The sequence below is a fragment of the Cherax quadricarinatus genome, chromosome 71 (assembly GCF_038502225.1).
Source record: "Cherax quadricarinatus isolate ZL_2023a chromosome 71, ASM3850222v1, whole genome shotgun sequence".
NCBI lineage: Eukaryota > Metazoa > Arthropoda > Malacostraca > Decapoda > Parastacidae > Cherax > Cherax quadricarinatus.
In genome coordinates, this window is record NC_091362.1 from 21,070,355 (window position 1) to 21,089,891 (window position 19,537).

Below are 19,537 nucleotides of genomic sequence, written 5' to 3' on the forward strand. Positions count from 1 at the left end.
CAAGTTCTCCAGCATTTCCACATCCAAGGACCCTAGAGGAAATAAGTCACCTTGTTTGACGTATATGGGTTATCCTAGGTAATTTGCACATATTATGTATGGTGATTTGTTTAACGGTATTTATTTGTACCTGTACCTAAATAATCTTTCTTATTTAATGTGTGTCCGCTAGTGGATCCGAGACTCCGGCTTGAGGGTTCACTCGGCCCTCGGGCCGTCGCAGCTCTTCAACCCAACAACAACAACTGAAGTCTTCTCGTTTGTTTTCCATATATACTGGTACAAATTTTGACTTTATATGCAACACAGCCACGGGAGGGAGTTGAGTAATAGCTCTAGGCCTTCCTGATGATGTGTTGATTGCAACATCAAAGGCCTGGAGCTATCACTCAACACCTCAGTGATTGTGTTGCATTTTGTATCTCTCGTTCTCGATTTTTGCATAATATAAACTGACTATATTAAAAAATAATATAATTAAAATTTCATCACAGGGTTTTGACCGCCAGTACATGGTGGAGGAGCCGTGGAAATGTGTATAATGTATAATAATGTATATAAATGTGTATAATGTCACCATTGAAAATTATTTCATTGTCTTTCAGATTTGTTCGCTTTTTTTTTTTTGTCTATATTTCCTTTTTTATTGTCCTTTAAGAATGGTGCTCTGATGCTGTTGAAGGCTCTAAATCCAAGGAATTAGAGCTATCCTCTTTCCTCGGATCAAATTTATTATTACCCCATTATTTCATACCTCAAGGACTCCAGTGGAAATAAGTCTCTCTGATTTTTATTTTTTGGGGGGTTATCCCACCTCAATGGAGGTTCCTTGATGCTGGTGAGGGGCTCTTGATCTAGGGAATTGGACCTGTGCTCATTCCTTGAATTAAGCCTAAATACCTTTCAATCCCCCCCCCTGCACATGTGCTGTATAATCCTACGGGTTTAGCACTCCCCCATGATTATAATAATTTGGGATTATCCTGGGTAATCTACACCTATGCTGCTGTGTATGATAATTTACGTAACTGTATTTATGTGTACGTAGACCTGAATAAACTTGCTTATTATGTTTATTATCTTAAACCCTAAGCACTGTATGGCACTTAACAGGTTTAATGTGTCTATCAATGTAATACTAATAATAATTCGCAAGGGTCATAATAGGTGACTAGTTAACCCTTAAACGGTCCAAAGAGATTGACGTTCAAATTCGTAGTGCTACAAAAGTAGATCTACTTTTTTTTACATATTTTCAAATATAACAAATAAAAAATGTATTATTATTATTATTATTATAATAAAAAAGAAGCGCTAAGCCACAAGGGCTATACAGCAATAAAAAAAAAATGTAGATAAATGTTTTTTTTTTTTTTTTTACATTCAGATGTTGAAACATATATATACGTTTGGACTGTTTAACGGTTAATGGCCTAGGTTAGAGCAAAACATTGTGATAGGTTCCAGTCTCGTGTGTGCGGGTTATTTGTGCAGCTTCCTTTTATCTCTTCATTTTTCTTTTTTTTTCTTATTTTCTTCGCCCTCTTTTTCTTCATTATTTTCCTTCCTTGTATTTCTTCATCTTTTTCCTTATTTCTTTTTTATTTTTCCTCTTTCTTTTTTCTTCTTTCTTTTTCCTCCTTCTTCATCCTTTTTCTTCCTGTCTTCTTATTTTTAGTTTACCTTATTAGAAACAGACAGGATGTAAACAGTTTCAATTATCACTAAACCATGTAAAATAACATTTCATGGTTTTTTTTATTTTCAGGTGACACTAATGTCAATGCAAATTCCATTCAACATGATGATGAGCTCAAGTTTCTGGAGCATTTTACAGACATCTTATTTTAGCACTTCGTCAGTCGCAAATAAGATTGTTCCGAAAAACTTAAAAGGTCGAAAGACAAGCGCCTCAGATTGGTTGACTAGACAGCTGAATGACCCCTATGTTAAGCTTGCCAAATTCAGGCAATTCAGGTTAGTTTAATTTGCTGTATGCAGTAAAACCTTAATTTAAAGGGCCTCAACGGGCCTGGATTTAATAGAGAAAATGTATGGCCAGACATTCAGAAGCATTTGAGGCCTGGTCATGGACTGGGCAGCAGGGGCATTGACCCCTGAAATTCCCTTCAATAATAAACAAAGTCTGTTAATTCACAAATTCTCTTATTTGCTAGGTAAATTAATTTCTGACTTTTTGGGTTATCCTAGGTTCTTTACATATACAGTGGACCCCCGGTTAACGATATTTTTTCATTCCAGAAGTATGTTCAGGTGCCAGTACTGACCGAATTTGTTCCCATAAGGAATATTGTGAAGTAGATTAGTCCATTTCAGACCCCCAAACATACACGTACAAACGCACTTACATAAATACACTTACATAATTGGTCGCATTGGGAGGTGATCGTTATGCGGGGGTCCACTGTATTCTGCTATGTATGATAATCTGTGTATTTGTGTATACGTACCTGAATAAACTTCCTTAACCCTTTGACTGTTTCAGGCTCCTCTCTGAAACTGTCATTCTATGTCGCTCAATTTTTTAAAAAAAAAAAATTATTTTTTCTTATCAAATGATAGAGAATCTTTTCCCGATGGTAATGACACCAAAAGTTCGAAATTTGGTCGAAAACTCGTGGAATTATGCTCCGGCGAGGTTAGCGGTCTCGGCGACATATGCGTATCGGCGATTTCGCCGACTTTGAGCCCTATTTTCAGCCAATTCCATTGTTCCAGTTGACCAAACTCATAGCTATTTCTTTAGAACTCCATTTTATCTATCAGCTGAGCACAAGAAACCTCCCATTTACTAATTTGGACTACCCAATATGGTGGTCAGAAATTGGCAATTTGGCCAATTTCATGCAAACTAAAAAAGATGCCAATTTCAAAATAGGGTCCAGAATAAACAAGGTAGACATTCGTGGCACTAAAATAACATATGCTCTGTTCATTAGTCACATCTCTAGGCCCCTCTTATATTATTATTGCTTTCTATTTTGATTTTTTATTCATACAAAAAAATACAAAATTTACTGTTATGCAGACTACTGCATTATTGTAAAAATGGTATAAATAATATCAGTGCACTAGTGAAAGAATATTAGACTCCCCAGTTGACGTGTATTGGACGTGTGGTGTGATTTATTTACTCCTGAACATTGGTAAAAATCGAACATTTCCGCTACTTTGAGCTCAGTTTCAAGGTCGTTTTCATGGTCAAAGTAATGAAAACCATCTCTAAAATAAAAAATTCCTATAGGGAGGGAAGAAAAAAAATAGGTGGGGTGTGTTAAACATTGTGGTCATAGGTAGTGAGCGTCGAGGGGCATCACTGCATGCCTTCCTGCGTCTGGACAGATACTGCAACATAGGAGACATCGCAGCTGAGCTGTGATGTAACAGGGTACGGTTTCCTCTGGAACAGTGAAGCAGTCATTGTAAGAGTCGCTGCAGGTTCACTCAACCTGGGGCATAACCTGCTGGTGCCCTTGAGTGAGGCGTCGTCAATACTTGGCAACTGGGCAGGACTTCTTCTGGCAAGCGACTCAGGAGGACATTTCTCGACTGGTACTGTCGCTGGGGCTGTCACTGCCAGCGAGCATGGAGTCATGGCAGCGACGACTCAACGAAACATCTGGGAGTCGTAACATCATACACTGTACTGGAGTGAGCGGGCTAGAAGTCAAAGTGACATCATCTTTGTGCAGGCTGCTCACTGAAGCTATGACACGAGGCTGACACAGCGCCTGCCGACAGGGCTATCTGCAGCTTGACAAGTGTCATTCTCTCGGCAGTTGGAGTTATAGCAGAGGTTAGTCTAAGCATCCCCAGACTTGTTTCTCTACATATAACTGCACTCTGACGGTCTGGAGGTGAAGGGAAACAAATCTCAATGGGAATCGTAGCAGGTACAATTCTGCAGGGCATCACGAGCAGCGAACAATAAGAGCTTACTGTACAAGAGGCTCAGACGCACGGGCTGACTAATATCAGCTGTCAAACGCGTGGGTCACACTGGATGACAAGTAACATGAGGTGCTACACAGTGGTCTGGGATCAAGACCACACAGGACACACGGAAAACTGCACACACCTGCACTGCACATGCGGCACTACATGGCTTACTAGCAAATGATGCTTTTCTGTGCAAATATTGACACTAAGCTATACACGAACATGTGAGAACACTGACTGAGAGGAATTAATTAACACATGACATATTTTCTCTCAATTTTCTCGACAATACTGAAATAATTATTAGAACACTCGATGTGACATCATGTGATGTCAGGCGTGATGTCACGAGGTGACATCAGCAGTATGGTGACGTCAGCAGATGTCTCAAGGTGATGTCATGAGGGATGTCATGGGGTGACATCAGGCAGACATCGTGACATCGTGAAGTCGGGCAGCATCGTGGGTGACATCATGAAGTCGGGCAGCATCGTGGGTGACGGTGCGAGGTGACATCAGCGTGATGCGGCAGCAGACTACAGCATTTGGCTTATGACATCTGACTAGGTAATCCACGTGGCTTGTAGATCCACATGGCATTGTCCACACATGGCTTAGTGATCCACGTGGCTTCGAGTGGCCTCAGGCACTCGGATACACAGCTCTGGCAATGAATTCATGCTGAAAACAGCAGAAAACACAGCAGAGGGAGTGATGGCAGTGGTGGTGTATGGTGGTATACAGTAGGGCGAGCGTGGGTGAGGCAAGGAACCTGACCGCTTCCTCTCCCACATACCCACTTGGAGAATCACCCACACTGGATGCTGAAATCACCACAAATTCACCTCTGACTTGCTGAAATAGCCATGTAGAGCTGAAAAACAACAGCAGCAACATACAAGTGACGCTGAACACGTGACTTGAGAAACAGCGTGGGGTGCTGTGGCGGCCAAATCCTGCTTGTACCTGCGTCTGGATGCTGAAATGTGCAGACACGACATCAGGATAACTCACTGAGAGACGGATGCTCCTTGTGTTGGGTGATGAAGTGAAGATGACGTCATCCATCTTCCTTCCTCTCTCTGGGCAAACACACTTGCTGCGACCACTGCTTCCACCAATGTTTACGGGATTATTGGGTCATTCTTGGTAGCAGGGAGTAATAATAAAGGCTTCGGAGGCTTCTTACTTTATTTGCGTTGTCGTGGGGTACACAGGCAGTGTGTTAAGTGCCCATGACCCGGGAGGGCCATGCCCACGAGGGAGAGAGGAGTAAGGCCTGTTGTCTGAGTGAAGGCTGCTGATAGAGTGAGGTAGAGGCAGGGGTGGGCAGGCAGGCATGCCCACCGAGAGACCTGGCCTCTGGTGGAAACTATGGGAATTAGGCATGTAGGCTCACTGGCTGCATTAAATCCCATTAAATCTCACAGTGCTGTGCATTCTATGGGCATTCTGATTATTGTATATTTTGCCCAAGCAGTAATTTTAATTAACCCTTAAACTGTCCAAACGTAGATCTACATTGACGTGCATAGCGCTCCGAACATAGATCTACGTTTTTTTTACATGCTTTCAAATGGAGAAAATAAAGGTCGGAGCACTACGCATGTGAACGTAAATCTATATTTGGACAGTTTAAGGGTTAGAGAATAACAAAGAATCTCAGTTCTCGGATTTAATAGATTTAACCCATTAAATCCAAAATTTATCCGTCACTCTCATGATCATTGAAAAATATTTTCTTTATTCGGTTTTAACATAACCCCCTGTTATATCCAGGGTTCACTGTACTTTTATTATTTAAAATACAGTCCTACCATATGCTGCAATTAGTGAAACCAATAACCTGACCACAGAGTGACTGCCAGCATTTTTTTTTCCAGATCTTTTCAGGATTATCCTCACTCTCTTTCCTTCCTCTATAGGGATTTATATGTTTCATGTCATTCATTTTGATTCATTCTTCTTCTAAATGACTAAACCATCTAACATCCTTTCTTCGCCCCGACTAATGCTTTATTAACCCACACCTCCTAATTTCACACCGGAATTTTCTGCATATTTACAATTACTACACGTTCTTTTGATTGGTGACACTCCACTGCCTCCAATCGTTCTCAGCTGCCGTATTTACCACCCAAGTCACATCCATAGGAAGATGTTGCACACATTTCACACATTCCTTTGCTCCTCCATAGGATGTTCTTTGACTCATTAAGATTTTAATGAACACTTTCACTTCTTTTTCCTCATCAATTGATAATCTCATCCTTTCTATGAATTATTCGCTACTACTTCTGCCAATCTCATGATCTGAAAACACCACTTTTCCACATTTCCTCCTCTCTCACTTGACATCCATTTCTTTCTTATCAACTCCATTTGATAAATATCACTTTGTTTTTTCTTATATAACACTTAATTTTCACTACATATATTTCAACACCACTTCACTTGTCTTGTAATGCTTTAGAATTTCTATAGCATGCAGCATCAGAGAGAAAAACGTGTCAATTCCATTTTTAATGATTCTCACAATGAATCCTCAACACCCTCTAAGATTCGAACATTTATTTACACTCCATCTATAAGATAAAGCTCAAACCATAATGACATTTATATCCTTGTCTTGATCTTACTTACCGGGAAAAAGTGAGCTCCTCTCCCCACACACTCACCTGGAGTCTTCACCATCCTCAAAGCTCACAGCATTTGTATTATCAATCTGGCTTTCCAAACTCAGAATATCTTTCATTGCTCTTCTGTTCACTCTATCACATGCCCTTTCTAAACTACAAATGCAATAAAACTTCCTTGCCTCATCTAAAAGGTGCTTCAACAAAGACTGATTCACTATCATCCCCCACCCACTTCTGAAAAGCCTTCCTGCTCATCCAAGCACTTACATCTCTGTTCCTTACCTCCAATTCTCTTCAATATAACCTGTCGCATATTTCTTTCCTGGTGCATACTCAGTAAACTTATCTCCCATACCTTACAATCTTTGTCCTTTCCTTTATATAAAGGATTATGAAGACAAGCCTTCTGCCAACCTCCTTAGGTACCTTCCCTTCTTTCATACATTTATTTAAACAAAAGCACACCACTAACACTATGATCTTCTGCTTTTAACATTTAAACATGATCCCATCAGTTTCCAGTTGCTTATCTCCTTTCTATTTTATGATGTCTTCATGCATTTCATCATGATTTATATTCTTGCTTCCCTTCTTCACTCCCAAAAGATGGCATACCTCCTGGCCAGTGCATGAAATTACCACCTCCCTTTCTTCCTCAACATTTAAAAAGTTCCTCAAAATACTTTCGCCATCTACCCAATACCTCCCTCTCCCATCTACCAAATTCTACCTGTTTTAATCGACAAACTATACTTTCCTAGCTTTAACTGTTTAACTCCTCCAAATTTTTTCTTATTTTCATTAAATTTCTTGATGCGCTCCTGCCTTCATCTGCCTTTTGCACCTCTCACCACTTCTACCTTCTTTTTACTCCATATACTCTGCTCTTCTTATAACACTGCTTTGTAAAAACCTCTCGGGAAGCTACCTTTGTCTTTTATCAGCACTCACTGCACTAATCATCAACTACCTCTTCTCTGCCCTCACTCCTCCATAACCACAAACTTCTGCCCCACATTCAACACTGCATTTTAAAATATTAATTTTCTAAATTTCTTTATTTACTCATATCTCTTTTGCACTCCTAGCCCACCTTCTGCCAATACGTCGCCATACAGGACTCTAACGATCACCTCCAAATGCTACTCAATTATGTGCGGTTTATGGCAAGTGTCATGTATGAACAGTCTGAAATGGACTAATTTACTGTTGTTATCTTATAAAAATTAATAAAATACCTGAATATACTACTGAATGAAAGTTCGTTAACCGGGGTCTACTGTATTCCCGCCTAATTTCTCCTTTAGTTTATATACTTCACCTCCTTCATTTAATATGCCACCTCTTTCGACTACTTGTATTCTGAACTGTGAAGGCACCTAACACATTCCTGATATCAGCTGCCTCATAAACATGTACATCCTGGAGCCATCGATCAACTTTTATCCACCAAATACACAATCTAACAAACTACTTAATACATGCCACATCATACCTTTGTATATCATCATCCTTTTCATAAAATATGTAACATTTGACACCAAATTTTTCTCCACAGCTCCACCAAAGGTTCTCATCACACGCCTACCCCTGGCACCCCAAATTTAGCCTACTACTCCTCCATAAGATTTCACCCACTTTACTGTTCACATCCAATCTTTATTTTACTCCACATAATCCTTGAATTTATGCATTTGTAGTCCCTCTTTTCCTGCCATAGCTTTTCCTTCAACATTATTGCTACTCCTTCTTTAGCTCTAACTCTATTTGAAACCCCTGACCTAATCCCATTTATTCCTCTCCATTGAAACTCTCCCACCCCTTCAGCTTTGTTTCACTTAAAGCCAGGACATCCAGTTTCTTCTCATTCATAACATCCACAATCATCTCTTTCTTATCATTTGCACAACATCTACGCACATTCAGACTTCCCACTTTGACAATTTTCTTCTTCTTTTTCTTTTTAGTAATCTTTACAGGAAAGGGGTTACTAGCCCATTGTTCCCGGCATTTTAGTTGACTTTTACAACACGCATGGCTTACGGAGGAAAGATTCTTATTCCACTTCCCCATGGATATAAAAGGAAAAGTAATAAGACCAAGAACTATTAAGATAAAATCAAAGAAAACTCAGATGAGTGTGTATAAATAAACATGTACATGTATGTGTAGTGTGACCTAAGTGTAAGTAGAAGTAGCAAGACATACCTGTAATCTTGCATATTTATGAGACAGACAAAAGACACCAGCAATCCTACCATCATGTAAAACAATTACAGGCTTTCGTTTTACACTCACTTGGCAGGACGGTAGTACCTCCCTGGGTGGTTGCTGTCTACCATATATATATATATATATACATACATACATACGGCCGACTTGTTAAAAAATATATATATATATATATATATATATATATATATATATATATATATATATATATATATATATATATATATATATATATATATATGTACGTACGTATATATTTTTTTAACATACTGGCCATTTCTCACCGAGGCAGGCTGACCTGAAAAAGAAGAAATGAAAGCATTTCTTAATTACATTTAGTAATTTATGCAAGAGAAGGTTACTAGCCCCTTCCTCCTGCCGCTTTAGTCACCTATTATGACACGCATGGCTTACGGAGGAATGATTCTTCTCCATTTCCCCATGGAGAATATACAGTATATATACAGTTTGTTTTATTTTTTTGCAGAGCTCGAAGTGCTTTCAAGTTGTTAGAGATAAATGAGAAGCACAATATCTTAAAACCTGGACAAGTGGTGCTGGAGTGTGGAGCAGCCCCAGGTGCCTGGACTCAGGTAGCTGTCTCGGGAGTTAATAGCCTACCTCAAGGTTGAGTATTCCTAAGTATATATATATACATATATTGCGACTGCAGTTTGTGGCGTTATCATTGTCTTCAGCTCCATCTACATCAAATTCAAATTTATATTTTTTTTTTTTTGCAGTACAAAAATAATGTATGATATATTAGACACATGTGCAACTCTTGGGTATCTTTATTGAGGAAAAGTTTCGCGAAACGTTTCCTCAATAAAGATACCCAAGAGTTGCACATGTGTCTAATATATCATCATGTCGGTTCTCTGAACCATTCATCTTCATACAAAAATAATGTAGTTGACATGGAATATAACAGTGACGGACACACAAGAAAGCCACTAATAGGCAATTCATTTTGGGCAGCTTTCATGGTTGAACCTTCAAGGTTGAACCTTCAGTGGTTGAACCTTCAGTGGTTGAACCTTCAATGGCTGAACTTTTAAGAATGAACCTTCAAGGTTGAATCTTCAATGGGGGTTACCTTGATGCTGGTGAAGGGCTTTTGATCCAATGAATTTCAGGTACTCTTCTCTCCCATTCCCACTGGCTGTATGACCCCTACAGGTTGAGCACTTTCTCATAAATATAATTTTTTTTTTTTTAATGTACTGGCCATCTCCCACAGAGGCACGGCGCCCTATAAAGAAAAATGGAAGTCTTTCTTTTTACATGTAGTAATTTGTACAGAAGGGGTTACTAGTTTCTTACTCCTGGCATTTTAGTCACCTTTTACAACACACATGGCTTATGGAGGAAAGAAAATACTGTACAATACAACCCTCAAACTGCAGGTTCACTTTCCATGGTTTCAGTTATCCGCGGTTTGCTGTGACTGGAACATAACCTTTAATTTTGCTAAATAATGACCCCAGAGTGCAAAAGTAGTGATGGTGGCAGTTCTTCAGAGCCTAAGGGAAGCCATGAATTGTTCCCTTTCAGTGAAAAAGTGCTAATTCTCCACTTATGGTGCATAATTTATCAATTAAACTATCATAGGTATGTATGTAATCAGAAAAACTACTTATATATAGGGTTCACTACTATCCACATTTTAGGCATCCATGGCAGAGCCTTGGAATGTATTCCTGTGGATAAGTGGGTCTTACTAATAGTACTTGAGCATATTTCTGGCAAGGCAGTGATTGAATAAATGAGAGCAAATGTATTTTCTCTTTTTTCTTTTCTATTTTAGGTCTCCCTACTTCACTGGAAGATGGCTGGTGTTTTAAATAAATAAAATGTCACAGTTGAACTCTGAAAGTATGGGTGGCTACATTTTGTGCTCGTATACAGTCTGGTTAGCTGGACTTGAGTCCTGGAGGTGAGCAGTACAGTGCTTGCATTCTGAAGGAGGGGTTTGGATATTTACTGTTTAGAGGGGCATCTGAACTTTCGTATCTGTGCGCCTCTGGCAAGACAGTGATGGTGTAAATGATAGTGAAAGTGTTTCTTTTTCACGTCACCCTGCCTCGATGGGAGACGGCCAGCACGTTAAAAGTAATAAACACCTTCATCCACAATTCTAATGCCTTTTCATTCTTCCTGAGGAGTTTTTAAAGATTTTTTTAACTGTCACATGCTCTTGGCATCAACAAATGGAGGTCTCATATATTTTTTTCATGGTGAAACTTGAGCTAAGAAAATAAAAAACAAAATGTTTGAAGAAAGTTTGCAAGCATTACGAAGTTTGTAAACATTTGCAAAGACACACGATACAGTTTTAATATGTATGTTGAGAGAGAAAAATAGCAGTAGAGGATAGCAGCCTTCTTCTAGATTACTTCTTTTGTAGCTAGTGTAGTAAATGAGTGCATTTCATATTACAGAAGTGAATTTCCCAATGATAGAAATATTGACATTTTGCAGATATCAACAAACCCCAGGGAACAGTTGTTGCTGTTGATATTTTAGCAGTTCACTCCTTGCCTGGGGCAGTGATGCTGGGAGGCAAGGACTTCACTCAACAAGGAACTCAGCAGCATATACTGAAGGTGCTGCAGGGTAAAAAGGTAGGAACTGTGTAGTGCTCACTTTCTTGTGATATTAAGTCAAAGATTTATTTCCATATGATATAGTGTTTGTAGAGAGATGGGTGACATTTGGTTTGTACATGCAGAAAGCTTCATCAAGTACAGAAAAATAAGCAAAGAAACACTGCCTTGTAAAGCAAGTAAGTGTCCTGAGGTTAGGTTAGGCAGTGGAGACGTTAAACAAAAGTCAAGGAATTTTACATTGTATGTGTCCAAATTTGGCAGACTCCCTACCAGTCCCCAACTCTATCATTCATACCTGATATAAACCATAATTTTTAAAGGGGTGGCAAGAGAATCCAGGAAAAGACCTCAGTCAGATCAGGAAGCACTTGTCCTCTTTCCTAACAAACCTGACCTAACTATACCAGAGTAAAAAAGAAGATTGGAGATTTTTTAAACAATTTATTTTTATATAAATACAGCTTTTTTTGTTTAGTTTTTAACACATTCTCATCATTCCTCACCACGGTAGAGTGACCCAGAAATGAGAGAATGCATTCATCGGTATTCATTCAGTCGTTTTCTTGGCAGAAGCATACAGACATCACAATTCAGGTGGCTTCTGAACTGCAGCATCCTCACCCCTTCTTTAGGGTGCAAATGGCACTGTGCTTCTCACCTCCAAGTCTCAAATTCTGAGACTAATTTTGTTACGGGAGCAAAACAATGATTTCTATTGCTGTAGTTAATGCTAGTCTCAAAAGTTTTGGAAGTTGGAAGTTAGTTTTTTTTAATACAACGGCCATCTCCCCCCCCAAGGCAGGGTGATCCGAAAAAGAAGAAATGTAAAGCTTTCCTTATTTTTACACAGTTATTTTTATGGCATTATATAACATACCTATTTTGCCCATTGAACTGTTTAACTGTAACACCTAAAAATTATTAACCCAGGCAGTTTATCCCACATTTCTAAGTGAATAGAGACGAACGGTTTTTGGGACCTGACGAGCTGTTGGAGTGTGAGCAGGGTAATATTTTGTGAAGGGATTCAGAGAAACTGGTTAGCTGGATTTTTGGGAAGTACAATGCCTGCACTTTAAAGGAGGGGTTTGGGATATTGGCAGTTTGGAGGGACTTCTAAACTGTCGTACCTGAGCACCTTTGCAAAGACAGTGATTATGTATGAGTGAGGTGAAAGTGTTGAATGATGAAAGTATTTTTATTTTTGGGGATTTTCTTTCTTTTTGGATCACCCTGCCTCGGTGGGAGATGACCGATGTGTTAAAAAAAAAAAATCTGATACCCTGACGATGCTGGAGTGATATAATGCTGTTGTCTTGGTGCAGGCAGTGTGTAGCCTCTGTGGAAACTTACATCTTTCATGGGCTCCCTGCACCACTGTTAATGTAGATAGTTTAGCAATTAACAATTTGAAAGATAAATTAGAAAATGAGAATATAATTTAAACTCAAAATTTATTAAGCTGATAGAGGTTTTTTCTTTGGAAATTTATTTGTTTCATATACACCTACCATCCGACTTACGACCGAGTTCGGTTCCGAGAAACCAGTCGTAAGTCGAAATGGTCGTAAGTCGAACTTTACTACTGAATATCAACAAAACATTTTTGTAATGACTTTATTTTATTGTTTTATTTTGGTATTTCATGTTTTACTTTACTTTTTATGTTGTTAGTACTGTATTTTATACTGTAAGGTTTAGGATAAACACTGTGTACAACACAAATAGTTGTTTATTTCCCAGAAATTTGGCATAAAAAACACGGTCGTAAGTCGAGTGGTCGTAAGCCGAGCAGGTCGTAAGTCGGATGGTAGGTGTACTAGTAAATTTTTCGTATCTTGTTCAGATACAGTACATGTATGACTTTTGATCAAGTGAAAGTAAGAGAATTAAAGTTATACATATTTCTTGCAGATAGATGTCATTCTCTCTGATATGGCCCCTAATGCTACTGGCACTAAGGATCTCGATCATGAGGTCATTATCGAACTTGCATATTCTGCTCTAAGATTTGCCATTCAGCACTCTGCTTTACAGGCGACTTTCCTTTGTAAGGTCGGTACTTTACCTTATTCAAGAATAAATAATAAGTATTTTTAGCTTTACATTTTATGATTTTATGCGTGTCGTATGAGGCGACTAAAATGCCGGGAGCAATGGGCTAGTAACCCCTTCTCCTGTATACAATTACTAAAAAAGAGAAGAAGAAAAACTTTATAAAACTGGGTTGCTTAAATGTGCGTGGATGTAGTGCGGATGACAAGAAACAGATGATTGCTGATGTTATGAATGAAAAGAAGTTGGATGTCCTGGCCCTAAGCGAAACAAAGCTGAAGGGGGTAGGAGAGTTTCAGTGGGGGGAAATAAATGGGATTAAATCTGGAGTATCTGAGAGAGTTAGAGCAAAGGAAGGGGTAGCAGTAATGTTAAATGATCAGTTATGGAAGGAGAAAAGAGAATATGAATGTGTAAATTCAAGAATTATGTGGATTAAAGTAAAGGTTGGATGCGAGAAGTGGGTCATAATAAGCGTGTATGCACCTGGAGAAGAGAGGAATGCAGAGGAGAGAGAGAGATTTTGGGAGATGTTAAGTGAATGTATAGGAGCCTTTGAACCAAGTGAGAGAGTAATTGTGGTAGGGGACTTGAATGCTAAAGTAGGAGAAACTTTTAGAGAGGGTGTGGTAGGTAAGTTTGGGGTGCCAGGTGTAAATGATAATGGGAGCCCTTTGATTGAACTTTGTATAGAAAGGGGTTTAGTTATAGGTAATACATATTTTAAGAAAAAGAGGATAAATAAGTATACACGATATGATGTAGGGCGAAATGACAGTAGTTTGTTGGATTATGTATTGGTAGATAAAAGACTGTTGAGTAGACTTCAGGATGTACATGTTTATAGAGGGGCCACAGATATATCAGATCACTTTCTAGTTGTAGCTACACTGAGAGTAAAAGGTAGATGGGATACAAGGAGAATAGAAGCATCAGGGAAGAGAGAGGTGAAGGTTTATAAACTAAAAGAGGAGGCAGTTAGGGTAAGATATAAACAGCTATTGGAGGATAGATGGGCTAATGAGAGCATAGGCAATGGGGTCGAAGAGGTATGGGGTAGGTTTAAAAATGTAGTGTTAGAGTGTTCAGCAGAAGTTTGTGGTTACAGGAAAGTGGGTGCAGGAGGGAAGAGGAGCGATTGGTGGAATGATGATGTAAAGAGAGTAGTAAGGGAGAAAAAGTTAGCATATGAGAAGTTTTTACAAAGTAGAAGTGATGCAAGGAGGGAAGAGTATATGGAGAAAAAGAGAGAAGTTAAGAGAGTGGTGAAGCAATGTAAAAAGAGAGCAAATGAGAGAGTGGGTGAGATGTTATCAACAAATTTTGTTGAAAATAAGAAAAAGTTTTGGAGTGAGATTAACAAGTTAAGAAAGCCTAGAGAACAAATGGATTTGTCAGTTAAAAATAGGAGAGGAGAGTTATTAAATGGAGAGGTAGAGGTATTGGGAAGATGGAAGGAATATTTTGAGGAATTGTTAAATGTTGATGAAGATAGGGAAGCTGTGATTTCGTGTATAGGGCAAGGAGGAATAACATCTTGTAGGAGTGAGGAAGAGCCAGTTGTGAGTGTGGGGGAAGTTCGTGAGGCAGTAGGTAAAATGAAAGGGGGTAAGGCAGCCGGGATTGATGGGATAAAGATAGAAATGTTAAAAGCAGGTGGGGATATAGTTTTGGAGTGGTTGGTGCAATTATTTAATAAATGTATGGAAGAGGGTAAGGTACCTAGGGATTGGCAGAGAGCATGCATAGTTCCTTTGTATAAAGGCAAAGGGGATAAAAGAGAGTGCAAAAATTATAGGGGGATAAGTCTGTTGAGTGTACCTGGTAAAGTGTATGGTAGAGTTATAATTGAAAGAATTAAGAGTAAGACGGAGAATAGGATAGCAGATGAACAAGGAGGCTTTAGGAAAGGTAGGGGGTGTGTGGACCAGGTGTTTACAGTGAAACATATAAGTGAACAGTATTTAGATAAGGCTAAAGAGGTCTTTGTGGCATTTATGGATTTGGAAAAGGCGTATGACAGGGTGGATAGGGGGGCAATGTGGCAGATGTTGCAAGTGTATGGTGTAGGAGGTAGGTTACTGAAAGCAGTGAAGAGTTTTTACGAGGATAGTGAGGCTCAAGTTAGAGTATGTAGGAAAGAGGGAAATTTTTTCCCAGTAAAAGTAGGCCTTAGACAAGGATGTGTGATGTCACCGTGGTTGTTTAATATATTTATAGATGGGGTTGTAAGAGAAGTAAATGCGAGGGTCTTGGCAAGAGGCGTGGAGTTAAAAGATAAAGAATCACACACAAAGTGGGAGTTGTCACAGCTGCTCTTTGCCGATGACACTGTGCTCTTGGGAGATTCTGAAGAGAAGTTGCAGAGATTGGTGGATGAATTTGGTAGGGTGTGCAAAAGAAGAAAATTAAAGGTGAATACAGGAAAGAGTAAGGTTATGAGGATAACAAAAAGATTAGGTGATGAAAGATTGAATATCAGATTGGAGGGAGAGAGTATGGAGGAGGTGAACGTATTCAGATATTTGGGAGTGGACGTGTCAGCAGATGGGTCTATGAAAGATGAGGTGAATCATAGAATTGATGAGGGAAAAAGAGTGAGTGGTGCACTTAGGAGTCTGTGGAGACAAAGAACTTTGTCCTTGGAGGCAAAGAGGGGAATGTATGAGAGTATAGTTTTACCAACGCTCTTATATGGGTGTGAAGCGTGGGTGATGAATGTTGCAGCGAGGAGAAGGCTGGAGGCAGTGGAGATGTCATGTCTGAGGGCAATGTGTGGTGTGAATATAATGCAGAGAATTCGTAGTTTGGAAGTTAGGAGGAGGTGCGGGATTACCAAAACTGTTGTCCAGAGGGCTGAGGAAGGGTTGTTGAGGTGGTTCGGACATGTAGAGAGAATGGAGCGAAACAGAATGACTTCAAGAGTGTATCAGTCTGTAGTGGAAGGAAGGCGGGGTAGGGGTCGGCCTAGGAAGGGTTGGAGGGAGGGGGTAAAGGAGGTTTTGTGTGCGAGGGGCTTGGACTTCCAGCAGGCATGCGTGAGCGTGTTTGATAGGAGTGAATGGAGACAAATGGTTTTTAATACTTGACGTGCTGTTGGAGTGTGAGCAAAGTAACATTTATGAAGGGATTCAGGGAAACCGGCAGGCCGGACTTGAGTCCTGGAGATGGGAAGTACAGTGCCTGCACTCTGAAGGAGGGGTGTTAATGTTGCAGTTTAAAAACTGTAGTGTAAAGCACCCTTCTGGCAAGACAGTGATGGAGTGAATGATGGTGAAAGTTTTTCTTTTTCGGGCCACCCTGCCTTGGTGGGAATCGGCCGGTGTGATAATAAAAAAAAAAAAAAAATAATTTTATGATTAATATGTTGTATGTTTGTGTACCAGGAAAGAACAAGATGAACATAATGAAAATACAGGAGGTCCTCGCTTATACAGTAGATTATGTTCCAGACTATTTCTGTAAAGTGAAATCAACCAATCTAATCTTCCTCAGAACAGTAAAAACCCAGTTTTAACATATTTTCCAATCATTCCTATGTTAGTAATGTTGAATAAGTATGTTTGAAATCAACCAATCTAATCTTCCTCGGATCAGTAAAAACCCAATTTTAATATATTTTTCAATCATTCCTATGTTAGTAATGTTGAAGAAGTATGTTTTATACCTTGTGTGTTTATCAAATTATTTTCCTTTGCAGATATGGGAAGGCCACAGAGACAGAACATTCATCAGCGATGTGGAAAAATTCTACAAGACTGTGAAAGTTGTGAAGCCACCAGCCAGCAGGAGCGATTCTTCAGAAAAATTTATTTTAGGGAAAATGTTTTGTGGTGTAGGTGTAAAATGAATATTTTGCCTTAACATTTATATACCTTTCTTTCTTTTAACACACCGGCCGTATCCCACCGAGGCAGGGTGGCCCAAAAGGAAAAACAAAAGTTTCTCCTTTTACATTTAGTAATATATACAAGAGAAGGGGTTACTAGCCCCTTGCTCCTGACATTTTAGTTGCCTCTTACAACATGCATGGCTTACGGAGGAAGAATTCTGTTCCACTTCCCCATGGAGGTAAGAGGAAATAAGCAAGAAGAAGAACTAGTAAGAAAATAGAAGAAAACCCAAAGGGGTGTATATATATATGCTTGTACATGTATGTGTAGTGTGACCTAAGTGAAAGTAGAAGTAGCAAGACGTACCTGAAACCTTGCATGTTTATGAGACAGAAAAATGGACACCAGCAATCCTACCATCATGTAAAACAATTACAGGCTTATGTTTTACACTCACTTGGCAGGACAGTAGTACCTCCCTAGGCGGTTGCTGTCTACCAACCTACTACCTAGTAACATTTATATATATATTCTTTCTTTCAACGCACCGGCTGTATCCCACCGAGGCAGGGTGGCCAAAAAGAAAAACGAAAGTTTCTTTTTAAATTTAGTAATTTATACAGAAGGGGTTACTAGCCCCTTGCTCCCGGCATTTTAGTCGCCTCTTACAACACGCATGGCGTACGGAGGAAGAATTCTGTTCCACTTCTCCATGGAGATAACAGGAAATAACTTCTTGCTACTTCTACTTACACTGAGGTCACACTACACATACTTGTACAAGCATATATATATACACCCCTTTGGGTTTTCTTCTATTTTCTTTCTAGTTCTTGTTTATTATCCTCTTATCTCCATGGGGAAGTGGAACAGAATTCTTTCTCCGTAAGCCAAGCGTGTTGTTAGAGGCGACTAAAATGCCGGGAGCAAGGGGCTAGTAACCCGTTCTCCTGTATATGTTACAAAATGTAAAAGGAGAAACTTTCATTTTTCCTTTTGGGCCACCCCACCTCGATGGGATACCGCCGGTGGGAGACGACCGACTTGTTGAAATAAATAAATAAATATATATATATATATATATACATGTATATATATATCTATATATATATCTCAATATCAATGTACTGGCCATCTCACACTGAGACAGGGTGACCCAAAAAAGAAGAAAACTATAATTTTTTTCAGATTTTTACATTTAGTAATTTATACAGAAGGGCGAGGGGTTTGGACTTCCAGCAAGCATGTGTGAGCGTATTAGATAGGAGTGAATGGAGACGAATGGTTATTGGGGTCTGACGAGCTGTTGGAGTGTGAGCAGGGTAATATTTAGTGAAGGTCACACTACACATACATGTACACATTTATTTATACACACTCATCTGAGTTTTCTTTGATTTTATCTTAATAGTTCTTGGTCTTATTAATTTTCCTTTTATATCCATGGGGAAGTGGAATAAGAATCTTTCAGTTTTAAAATGCAGCATAGAATGTGGGGCAGAAGTTTGTGGTTATAGGAGGGTGGGAGGAAAGATAGAGTGGATTAGGGAATGGGACAGCAACAAAGATAAGAGAAAAGTAGCTATGAGGCTTGAGAAGCAGAAGTACAGGCAAGAAGAGCAGAGCATATGGAGAGTAAAAAAGAAAGTGAAAGAGATGCAGAGAGTGAAAGAGAGCAGATGATAGAGTGGAGAAATGCTCAGAAATTTTAATGAAAATAAGAAAATTTTGGAGTGAGTTAAATGCTAAGAAAGCCTAGGGAAAATATGACTTGTCAAGAAATATAGAAGAGATGTATAGATGGAGGCATGGGTAGATGTATAGAATATTTATGAACTTTTAAATGTTAAGGGAAGAAATAGAGGTAATTTCATGCACTGGTCAGGGAGGTATATACCATCTTTTAGGAGTGAAGAAGAGCAGAATGTAAGTGTGGGGAGGTGGAGGCATTACGTGAAATGAAAGGGGGTAAAGCAGCTGGAACTGATGTGGGATCATGACAGAAATGTGTTAAAAGCAGGGGGGGATATAGTGTTGAGGTTGGTACTTCAAGTTTGCAATGCATGCAGGAGGGAAGGGTATTTAGGGATTGGCAGAGAGTATGTATAGTCCCTTTATATAGCGGGAAAGGGGACAAAAGAGACTGTAAAAATTATAGAGGAATAAGCTTACTGAGTATAACAGGAAAAGTGTACGTAGGGTTATA

At 39.2% G+C, this 19,537-nt stretch overlaps 1 protein-coding gene across 2 annotated transcripts; it reads left to right on the forward strand.

The window, feature by feature from the left end:
* The first annotated feature begins 168 nt into the window (after positions 1-168).
* Mrm2 (Mitochondrial rRNA methyltransferase 2) lies at positions 169-18,481 on the forward strand. Of its 2 annotated transcripts, none has more exons than XM_070100122.1 (6): positions 169-279; positions 1,769-1,977; positions 9,319-9,458; positions 11,316-11,458; positions 13,358-13,498; positions 17,199-18,481. In XM_070100122.1, the coding sequence occupies exons 2-6, from the start codon at positions 1,778-1,780 to the stop codon at positions 17,346-17,348; spliced, it is 774 nt and encodes a 257-aa protein (XP_069956223.1). In that variant the 5' UTR covers positions 169-279; positions 1,769-1,777; the 3' UTR covers positions 17,349-18,481. The 2 variants fall into 2 exon arrangements, with proteins under 2 accessions (XP_069956223.1, XP_069956222.1); XM_070100121.1 differs by lacking the exon at positions 169-279 and adding an exon at positions 396-553.
* The last annotated feature ends 1,056 nt before the right edge of the window (positions 18,482-19,537 follow it).

Coding starts and splice junctions, on each gene's coding strand:
- Mrm2 (XM_070100121.1), top strand. CDS start 533: ATGTGTATAATGTATAATAAT. Junction 554..1,768: donor TGTGTATAATGTATAATAAT/GTATATAAATGT, acceptor TTTTATTTTCAG/GTGACACTAATGTCAATGCA. Junction 13,499..17,198: donor AGGCGACTTTCCTTTGTAAG/GTCGGTACTTTA, acceptor TTTCCTTTGCAG/ATATGGGAAGGCCACAGAGA.